Source organism: Oryzias melastigma, linkage group LG6 (assembly GCF_002922805.2).
Source record: "Oryzias melastigma strain HK-1 linkage group LG6, ASM292280v2, whole genome shotgun sequence".
NCBI lineage: Eukaryota > Metazoa > Chordata > Actinopteri > Beloniformes > Adrianichthyidae > Oryzias > Oryzias melastigma.
Window position 1 is genome coordinate 15,902,759 of NC_050517.1, and position 11,454 is coordinate 15,914,212.

The following is an 11,454-nucleotide window of genomic DNA, read 5'->3' on the forward strand; positions in this document are numbered from 1 at the left end:
TGATGTTCCCTTCAGCAGAGACATTTTGCTCTGATGGGGTAGAAGTTGCAGGGATGCACAGAAAACATTTAGCTAGTTTGCTTTCTGTTTGCACTAATATTAGCTTAGCTTACCTAGCCAACGATCAACTATTTTAATTGCCAACATAGTCGTGACTAATTGACTAATCGTGGCAGAACTATTGTGGACTCAAAAGTGGTTCCTGTATCCTAAGGCACAAACCAATGTGAACACATAACTGAGTTTATTTTTGGAAATCAAGAATTTTGGCTTCCTTCTTTTTTTGGGCTGAAGTTCCTGTTGCATCAAAAGGACTCTGCGTCCTCTGGGATCGTAGCAGAAGACACAGACGGGCGGTTCAGAGTCCAGCATCTGTCCTGGCACAGCACTTCCTGGAACAGCTGCTGTTGGTGACTTGTATGTCTGTGAAAACACAGTTTATGCTGACGGATATCAACAGCTCATCTTCCGGCTAAAGAAGTTTGAAACATATTCATATGTATTTATAATTGTAGGTTTTAGTAAAGCAGCCATGTGTGTGTGGTCATGGATGTTGAGACATCACTGTTGTCGCCCAATAGAGTCCAGGTGTTCCTTTTCCCCGGGAGGGCTTTAAGGATGTTCCTTCATCAAGTAAAGTGTGTTTATGTCAGATGGCTGATGGAGGCAAAGGGCTCCTGTCTCTCATTACATTAAGGAGAAGAAAAGGCTCTAAAGGGAAGCCTGTCCCCCCGTTAGTTAATGCACAATGGAGCTCGGTCAGGCCTCATCTGTAAAATGCTCCGACATGGACAACCTCTGGAGTCACACAAGGACTGCGTTTAAGCACTGCAGGGTATGCTGACCGGGAGTCTCTGCTGTGTTTTGATGGTTTTTAAAAATCTTTTTTAACATTTAAAAATCCTCCCCTTGGTGGAGGCAGAGGGGCAAAACACTATTGTTTAAGGGGCATTCATGGATTGTCTTTTTCTGCTTTCTTTCAGGGGCAGGGAGAGGCTTCAGCTCGAGGCACAACTATGGAGGGCGACTGTCTCAGTTGCATCAAGTACCTCATGTTTGTCTTTAATTTCCTCATCTTTGTAAGTACCTTTCCCCCCTTTTCTCACAGACGCTCAATCTGGCTACTTCTGCAGTTAGTGTCAGTCAAATGATTTAGGACGGGCGTCTGCCCGCTCCCTGTCCGTCTGACTAATGGAGCCACATTTGCATTTCATTAGACCCAGCAATCTTGATTCTATCAAATTGTCTTTTGATTATATTTTAGCGTGCTGACACACATCTGAGGCCCACTGAGCCATATGGAGTTTGTGACTGACACCTGAGTTTATCAGTCTTGATCAGACAATCAAGGGTAATCCTGTTAGTCTAAACCCACCGAGGTGGGGGGGTTGGAATAAGAAGGTTTGTCTCTTTTCTAGTTTTATTAGATGCAACCAAACCGGTTAGAGACTCCACTCCGATGTGGTTAGTCAAGGCTGGGCCGATAACGCAATCGGTGGAGGAACGAGTGAACTTGACTTATGGCGCTGCTTCTTCACAGCCGTTTTTTTTTATTTTATTTTATTTTTTTTTTTCTTCCCCGTTTGTGTCATTTTAGCCTGTGCTGCAAGTCAAAGCCACTTTTAAACTTCAAAGCAGCCTTAACAGCTGCTGCTTTTCCGCACACCTTATCTTTTCCCAGCTGAGATACAGCTCAAATTATTCACCATCGCAGCAGGGGGAGAGGACCACTTCTCCTTTTTTTTCTTTAAATATTGGGAGCCAGGATGTCCTCCTGCTTTAAAATGTTCTTAATCTTGGAGGTAGATTGGGATGTGCTGAGAAGGGAGGATGGGAGAGGAGTCATCAAACAGGGTAGAAATTTCCACCCACACCCTGAGAACAGCGTTTTGGCTCCAACATCAAACCCGTCCACCCAATCAGACATTTGGATATTTAAATCATTTGATCACAGGAGTTCTGTTTCAGGTTCTTGATAAAAAGTTTGTGAAAAAGTGTCAGGAATCACCATGTCATGTCTTTACCCTGACCTGAAACGTTTTTGCTTACTTTACTGTCTTACTTACTGTTTTTGGTGGAACTTTGGAACCTTGTCCGTTTGCTTTGAGAAGCTCTTTTGAGAAATCTTATTTATGGTTTTACACAACATCTTAACGCTTCAGAGAATAAAATCATTCTAACCTTCACCAACATCACTCTTCATTACCCGTCCCAAATTTGGAGAGACTGGTACAGACACCCTCATATTTAATGACATTTAGACCTCAAGTCTACTATTAAACTCTGTTGTGTTGTGTTCTATTCTATTCATATTCCTATTTCTATTCCAATTTCTATGTATATTCATAGTTCTATTCCTATTTTTATTCATATTTCTATTCATGCTTCTATTTCTATTGCGATTTGAATTTACATTCACATTCCCATTTTTATTCCCATTCCTATACCTATTCCAGTTTCTATTTATATTCATATCTCTATTCATATTTCTGTTTCTATTCCTATTTCCATGATATTCATATTACAATTTCTATTTCTATTCTTATTTCTATTTCTATTCATATTTCCATTCCTAATCCCATTTCTATTCCAATTTTTATTCTATTCTTATTTCTTTTTCTATTTCTATTCTATTTCATTACAAGATTTGTTATAGCTGACCCCTCACTTCAAAAGCTTTCATAAACCTTACACTAGATGGTGATTAATGTCCCTTAACTTCCTAGTGGTTCAGAGAAAATTAACTGTACATTCAGAGGGTTTACACGTAGAGTTTACAATAAACAAACATTTTTTAATTGATTTTTTTTTTTTCAAACTTGGGGCTAATAACAGTTAGAGTCTGTGCGTGATGATGTCCGTTGTACAGATTTTTGACCGTTATTGAAGGCTTTGCTGGTACAGGGGGGGTAGGTGGGTGTTACATTCCTGGTTCCTTACATAGTTTCTTTGGTTTAAGTTGATATCTAAATACAAAATTATCTTTCTCTAATTATATGCAGATAGACATAAATTTAAATCTATATGTTAAAAAGGTTTGATTAGGATCATTCAGTATTATTTCTCTGTAAAAATATGAAACAATTGTTTTCTATTTTGCACAATAAACTCTTTTTCTTTCTGTCTTCCATCAGCTGGGGGGCTCCTTCCTTCTCGGAGTGGGAGTGTGGGTGCTGGTGGACCCCACAGGGTTCAGGGAAATAGTAGCAGCCAACCCGTTGCTGTTCACCGGCGTCTACGTCATTCTGGGAATGGGAGGCATGCTCTTTCTTCTGGGCTTCCTGGGCTGCTGTGGAGCCATCCGCGAAAACAAATGTCTGCTCCTTTTTGTGAGTCAGCTAACACATTTAAAACGAATATGTCACCAATTGATCTCGTGTAGACCTTACCTGTGGATTATTCTCTCCTTGGGGGTTGTTGTAGTTTAAACTAAAAGTCATAAGGGCATAAAGTGCTTGTGTTGTACTCGTGCTTTATATAGAGAGAAGTGGGTCCAGTTGCAGAACAGTTCTCAGAAACTTGGTGGTACTTTTCGTGGCTTCTCCCACATCTGTTGGTTTTTCTCTAACACTCGTTTGCCTTTCTCTTCTCCTGTTTTTGCAGTTCTTCATGCTCATCCTTCTCATCTTTTTAGCAGAGCTGGCCGCTGCCATCCTAGCCTTCATTTTTCGGGAGCACGTAAGTTGGATTGTTGTCACTTTTCATCAGAATAGTATTCAGTTGACATTACCTTGGTTGTGTTTGATGACAGAGTTAAGTCTCCTTGCCTCCCTGCATGTTTATATCTTGAGGGCAAAAATCAGTTTACCGCTGATGCAACTCCACCAACAACTCATTTATTTGGAGACTTAGCAGCAAATTCAGCCTTGAGTCACAAAACCCAGTGCAGAGTAGCAAACAGCGGGTTTTTAATTCATTCTACCTCCACAAGGTTGCTTTTAGTGGCAGAATTCTTGGAGGGTTGTTGGTATTTTCTGTTTTTCTGAATTAAACTGGAAGATTTTTTTTATTCATGATCAAAGACTATGGCGTCAAAAACAAAGGAAATAGAAAAAAACGTTCTTGATCTAACATAAGAAAAATTGCCTTTTTATCATAGCTCTATTGAAAACAGCTGATAGATAATAAATAACACTAAAAATACACTTAAAAATTATAATAATCATCATCCATTGTCCGTGAGGTGTTGTAGAGTCAAAAGATCTGCAAAAGAGCTCCTTCCTGCAGCAAGATGTTAAAGTCTTTGACTGATGGACCTCCTCAGATCTCATGCAAAGGATCATGAAGAGGATTTTTCATAATAGATTTGAGTTTCTGTAACCTCCTCCTCTCACCCACCATGGTTATAGACTCTAGGGGACATCCCAGAACAGAACCCGGTTCTCCGCACCAGTTTGTTGATCCTCTTCCTGCTCCTGTCAGTAAATCCCACTCCGTAGAAGAGGGCAAATGCAGCAAAAAATGATTGAAGAGTCCTGCAAACTCTGAAGGACCTCAGTGTCCTCAGCTTCTCCTGCTACAGTATGTCCAGTCGCCTCTCCGGCGGCATTTTGTTGTTGCCAAGCAACAACAACAGCTGATAATCCAGGGGTGGGAAAACTACAGCCTGCTGACCATAAGCAGCCCACTAAACGATTTCATCTGGCCCTCCAAAATGGAATAAATTGTATTGAAAATCATTGTTTAGTGTTTTATTTTCCCTGCAATTCTAGTGGGTCCTCATAGGTGGCGCTCTTGAAATAAATTGACCTTAGTTAAGGTTCAGAAAGTTATTCTGCATTCATGCAGCATTCAAAGATATGTTGTTTATTTCACAAAGTTGGCTGTTCCAAGTCAGACGGTCAATTTTCCATCATTCAAATCACAGCAGGAAGTGCACCCAACAACCTGGAACTTAAATGGTGGTGGGGCCCGCCATAATAAAAGCATGTGCCAGGTGTTTCAGTTTGCCTTGGTGGTACTGGGTTACACACACATGACCACAGTCAGGAACGTGCACAGAATTTTAGAGGGGCAGGTGTTCAAACTCGGAAAAGGGTGGCAAAAATAAAAAATGCTTTCGCTTTAAACAACATGGAGATCATGTTTTTTGAATTATTTTTTCTAAAATTAAATCAAAATTAAAACATGTTTTGGTCCAGATTCCTTGTTATTTCTTTCTCTCATGAGGTGGATTACCGAAACACGCCACACATTTGCTCCTGGTCCGACCCTTCTATCTAATTTTAGAACCCTTTGTAGCTCACGAGCCAAGAAGTTTGCACACCACTGGTGTAATCGATGCACCTGCTGGCCTCTTCACACTCAGACGTGGAGAAAAATGGTCCAAAAGGGGAGTAGCAGGTTAAAAGAATTCCACGTACTTATAAAACAGGCTAACAACAACAAAACAAGTAAGCTAAAAGGAACTACCATGGTGCCGAATGTAAAAAAAACCCAAAACCATCACATTTAGGTTCTTGTGATCAACTGTACTGTTGCGTTTTAGGACCATCTCTCACTGGGATGCTGATGTCTGCTTTTGCTGTATTTTGGTTTTAGTTGACCAGGGAATATTTCACCAAAGAGCTGAAAAGACACTATCAGGGCTACAACAACACCGATGTCTTCACCTCCACATGGAACGCCATCATGACCACAGTAAGTCTGCAGCGAGCTAGGTGTCAGAGAGCTACAATTCACAGATAAATCCTTGATATTTAGGTCAATATTCATGCTGAGTTGCTGCACACACACAGGTCAGCGCACAAACCGCCTCTCAGCGGTAAAGACGCCCTCTGCTTTCTCCTCTCCTCTTCGCAGTTCGATTGCTGTGGAGTGAACAGCCCGGAGGATTTTAAGGACAGCCTGTTCAGGGTGATCAACTCGAATCATGTGGTGCCAGAAGCCTGCTGCCTGCGTGTCAGTCAGAGCGGAGAGCTGGCCTACACCAGCCGGGACCAGTGCTTATCAGGCAATATGATGTTCCGCAATAACAAGGTAACTTCTGACATCCGCGGTGTCGACCTCCTTCTCCCTCCTTCTGGAACCACCTCCAGGCTTAATTAGAGCAGAAACACTTGAGGGGGAGACATCCAGGGACTGCCTGCCTCTGCCATGGCTGATTAGTGCTTTTTTGTGTTTTGGGTGTCACGGCAGATTATATTAGCATGTGGCGACGCTCAGAGACACCAGAATACATTTATGTGTCCACAGACAGGGTTACATTTGAATTTTTTTCTGGGAGCACCCAAATAGAGCATAATAAGCGTGCAAATATGTGGAATTTCAGACTCGCCACCTTTTTTGGTGTGTGCAAATCGTGAGTGTAATTGCAGTGCAAGTAGATCGGAAAAAAAAGGTTTCTCTCCACCTGTTGTTTTTCATGCCATTAGAACAATAAAGAGATACCCACTGTGTGTACTTCTCTCTGTTCCTCTACACAAAGATCTCTCATTAAAAGGCAGTGAAGCTGCAGGCTCTGCTTCCCACTCGTTCAGCTGGGCCTTTGTTCCCGGCCTCGCTCAGTTGAGGCTGTGATGTTACTTTAACCGCCGCCGTAATTGTACAAATTTACAGCCTATTGATTCTCTGCTCAGCGTTGCTGTCTTTTCATCCACAGGGCTGTTACTCTGCTGTGGTTGACTACTTTGAACTGTATATCTACGTGGCTGGAGCGCTGGCTATTGTGGTTTTAACCATTGAGGTAAGTTTTTAAATGTATGTTTATCTTTAATGATGATCATGATTGGAATGACCAATAAATCTGTTTAAAGACTAGTTTTAACAGGGAAGCTCTTTGTGTTGCAACATCGCCCCCTTGTGGTAAATCTCATAATCAATCAAACAATATATATTTGTATTTTTTAGGCGTAATTTGGTCTCATTTACTAAAAAAAATTCAACTTCACTTCACAAATATGTCCATATTTTTTATTAGATGTGCTGCAATATGTTTCAAACTTGCACTAATTTACCTACCATACAGCCAAGTTCTGCTGTTGTCATATCTTCCAAATGTTGTTAAAAAAAATATATATACATTCATTTCTTTGTAGTTTTAAATCTTTTTTTCTTCTAAGATTTATTAACAACTATTAACAACTGATTCAAAGAGAGCAGTTTTAAAAGACAACCATATAATATTAAGGAATTTAATGGTCACATGCACAGTTTTACAGAGGTAAAAATGCTGTGAAGTTCATTTTATTACCAGTATTGAAAAGCAAAAGTTTCACTTCCCACAAAGTTATAGTCTCATTAGCTGTCATGCATTTTCACACTAGGTGTGTGATTTTTTTCTTTATGTTTGACCCATCTCCTGGGAGAGGGGTGAGCTGCAGACACAGCTACCATCGGGGACCATTTGGTGGTTTACCCCCTCCTCCAACCCCTGAATGCTGAGGGTCAAGCAGTCCCATTTATTTGATATGAACGGATTTGAACTCACGACCTTCCAGTCTCGGGGCAGACACTCTACCACAAGGCCACTGATGCTGTTCAAACTGTATATTTATACAAGTATAAATAAATATCTCGCAAATATAACAGTTTAAAGCATTTTTAATAAGGTCCTTTCACACAGCAAATAACAATGATATCAGAAAAACCTTGATTAAAATCAGAAATTTAAGGCAACAAAACAATATTATGTTTTTAGTAACTAGAATCTTTGTCCTTTTTTCTCTCTTAGCTTTTCGCCATGGTCTTTGCGATGTGTCTCTTCCGAGGAATCCAGTAGACGTGCTTCTCCTACAGACCTTTGTTTTCTATGTTTGTCATTTTGACTTTGAACAAGAAAAGAAACAAAAAAAAGAAAGAAGGGAATTTCAGAGACGGAGCATAGCGAACATTTGTAAATTTGTGAATCTCTTTTTCTATTGTCTGATTGGTTAGAAAAACAAAATGAACTCCTGTACTTCACAGCTGGACTTTTGAGGTACGGAGAGGCAAAAAAATTCACAACCGCTTATAAATCTGAGATCAGAGACGCTGTCGATGTAAAAGATTTGAGTGCAAAGTGGGAGCAGTATGGACCAGGTCTTGCACAGACTGGGAGTGACGCGGACGGGGGGAGGACGGCCAGGGGACGCCTTAGCTGAAGGCACTGCACTGACTTTTGGATGAAGAATATTTATAATAAGTAAAGTTGGCTGAACTGTACAAATCGTGTTTCATGTTTTCTCTTGTCGGTAACCCAGTGTCCTTTTTTTTAATACTGTAAATCGTCATTATTTCCTCCACTTTTTGAGTTTTTCTAAGAGCCACTCCTCTCAGATACTGTATCATATAAGCTTTGTAATGTGTGTGTGCAAGTGTGTGTGTGTGTGTGTGTATTGAATGCTGTGCAGAGTGCGATTACATGAGCTAGTCCCACTCCATGCCCCCCTCCCAGGCTTGTCAGCCAACAGCTCTTTTTCTGTTGATATGGTGATTGTTCAATGCAGTAGTGCTTCAACGTGGTTTTAGCTGGTGACATGTTTGTGTATGCATTTGTATTAGATTACCGGAAAGTAAAAACCCAATTTGACAAAACTGTTCTTGTGTGGTTCTTGGATTACACTCTCATAACTAGTTAAGATTAACACAAATGTTTATACCTACTTATAATACATTGTTCTAACAAGACATTTTTCAAAAAATGTCAAGAAAACAAGTTGCTGAGAATTTGTTTACAATTTGACACAAAAAGGCAACATTCTTTTTCTTTTTCATGTGATGGATGGTAAAAAGTGATTTATAATCAGCTAGTAAACAATGATTTGGTATTACTGGCTCATGTCTCCTGTAAATACTTTATCCTGTTGACGTCTGAAAATTTTAAAGCTACTTGATTTAGTAATGAGCCAAGAATCAGTAAACAAAAAAAATATTGATTTTGCCTTTTAATTAAATATTACTCAGTGTGTTTCTGAATATTGTGTCGAAATTGCGATGCATGATGAGTGGTGAGAGGTCCGAAAAACATCTAGAGATACTTTATTTGAACCAGGTTCAAATCTAAAGGAGTCTTGAAAAACAGCAAGAACAGTTGAAAAGATAACTATGTGCTCTTGACTTTAATATTTTTCATTTGTTTTTAATACAGGACTTCCTTTTTTTAAATAAAATCAATTTAGGAGATACAATTTTCAATCAGTACCATGTTAATGTGGTTAAATGCTTTATTTTTTACATTGTTGCATGTGCTCATTACAAAACCACACAAAATGATTAATGAATATTAAATGTATTAGTCTATGGAGGTCTGAATGTGGAATCAGACTTGAAATGAGTGGAAAAAATACACTACAGGCTGATCCAACTTAGATATATTGTCTTTGAAATAAGTCAAAATGAGGCTCAGTAGTGGGTGTGGCCTCCACATGCCCGTATGACTTCCCTGCAACGCCTGGGTATGCATCTGATGATGTGGCGGATGATCTCCGGGGGATCTCCTACCACACCTGGACCAAAGCAACTGCTGGACAGTCTGTGGTCCAACCTGGCGTTGGTAGATGGACCGAGACATCATGTCCCAAATGTGCTCAGTTGGATTCAGGTCTGGGGAACAGATGGGCCAGTCCACTACATCAATACCGTCGTCTTGTAGAAACTGCACTTATATCAGGTCTGGGATTGTCTTGTATTAGGAAGAACTCAGGGGCAATCGTACCAGCATATGGTCTCACAAGAGTTCTGAGAATCTCCTTTCAGTACCTAATGGCTATCAGTACCTCTGGTGAACACATAAAGAAATGCCACCCCAAACCACTATTGACCCACTGCCAAATCGGTCATGTTGGACGATGTTGCAGCAGCAGAACGTTCTCCACTGCGTCTCCAGACTGTCACGTCTGTCACATGTGCTCAGTGTGAACCTGCTTTCATCAATGAGGAGCACAAGGCACCATTGGGGAATTTGCCAATCTTGGTGTAACAAATGCCAAATGTCTTGAACAGAGTTGGGCTGTAAGAACAACTCCCACCTGTGGACGTCTGGCCCTCATACCATCCTCATGGAGTCTGTTTCTAACAGTTTGAGCACACATTTGCACATTTGTGGCCATTTTACAGGGCTCTGGCAGTTCACCTGTTTGCACAAAGGATGGGATTTTGGTCCTGATGCAGGGTTGATGCTCTCCTACGGCCTCCTCCACATTTCCTGTCTTCTGGTAGTACAGACAGACGCAACAAAACTTCTCTTCGCACCACATATTGATATGCCGTCCTGGATGAGATGCACTACCTGGGCCACTTGTGTGACGCCATCTCATGGTACAGCGGTGGTCATCACTTGCAGATTCACGCCTTTGAGTGGAGGCGTCTCGCTGATGGGAAATTGATTGTCAGTCAATGTTGCTTCCTAATTGGACAGTTTGGTTATACAGAAATGTGATTAACTTAGGGTAACATTGTGTTGTTTGGGTGTTCTCTTTATTTTTGAGCAGTGTATAATAAGCAGTAATTCTAGTATGTGAAGAAAACAGAACGTGAAAGAAAATACTTCACGCACTTCACTCAGCTTCAAGCTAGCAAACCAAGCATCTTCTGGAAAAAACAATGGCCCATACATTCCTAATATCCATGATTTTTTTGTCTAAAAGTACATGTCAACCAACATAAAAAATATTAGGACAAAACCTCTTAGCCTTTGCTACCAAAATCTCACCACCATAAAAGACAAGTTAGCATAGTTTAGCATATTAGCTAACAAATGAAAAATCTGTGAACCACTTTCTACATTTTTTCGAAAACTTACATAAAACCAAATGAAATGCAAATTTCTTACAAATGTGGGAACATAAGGTTAAAATAATCAGGTTTTACCACAAAACATGATTTATTGCTACTGGTGCATTTTTGTGACTAATTTACTTTATTTTTATGCTAAGTTTAAGTATTTGGTAAGGTAATCATTTTTTGAAGCTAACCTATTTTATTTTAGTTTAAATTGTCAAAGTTTTTATTCAAATTGCACTTTATGGAATGTTTTACATCGTAAAATATGTATTTTATAGCCCTAATAATTGACATAATTTTGATTTAAACATGAACTCCTCTGTTTCTTGTTTCTTTATAGCACAAAGCCGCTAACAGTCAGGGAAGAACATATATATATACACAATTTGCCTAACAAGCTTTTTCAGACAGAGTTCTTTGTGTTTGTATGGATCCTTGTTAAGCTCAAAAAAAGAAAAAAAAAAAACACTTCCATCTGATTTCTTTTAGTGTGCTTCCCTCATTACTGTAAACTAGAGCTTATTACAGGCAGCCTGAATAAAAGAACTGTTGAATGTTTTATGTATTGTGTGTGTGAGCATACGTGTGTGTGTGTTAGAGTGCTAAAAGCAGTCAAGGATGGCCACAAAACAACCAGAAGTGTTAGATGGGATGTAACTACTGGGAAGTACAGCACCAATTTTACAAGCTGTGAGAGCATACAGACAAATTATGAAGAAAACTGCATAGGCTGGAGGTTTTTCGGGTTTTTTT

The 11,454-nt window shown here is 39.9% G+C and overlaps 1 protein-coding gene across 1 annotated transcript in view; it reads left to right on the top strand.

Annotated features, from left to right (window-relative positions):
- Window positions 1-8,514, top strand: part of tspan18b (tetraspanin 18b) — a 44,661-nt gene extending 36,147 nt beyond the window's left edge. Inside the window, exons 3-9 of the mRNA XM_024282635.2 lie at window positions 984-1,079; window positions 3,135-3,329; window positions 3,604-3,678; window positions 5,542-5,640; window positions 5,803-5,979; window positions 6,602-6,685; window positions 7,673-8,514. Of these exons, the coding sequence (XP_024138403.1) occupies window positions 984-1,079; window positions 3,135-3,329; window positions 3,604-3,678; window positions 5,542-5,640; window positions 5,803-5,979; window positions 6,602-6,685; window positions 7,673-7,720 (774 nt within the window). The 3' untranslated portion in view covers window positions 7,721-8,514. The remainder of the gene's footprint in view (window positions 1-983; window positions 1,080-3,134; window positions 3,330-3,603; window positions 3,679-5,541; window positions 5,641-5,802; window positions 5,980-6,601; window positions 6,686-7,672) is intronic.
- The last annotated feature ends 2,940 nt before the right edge of the window (window positions 8,515-11,454 follow it).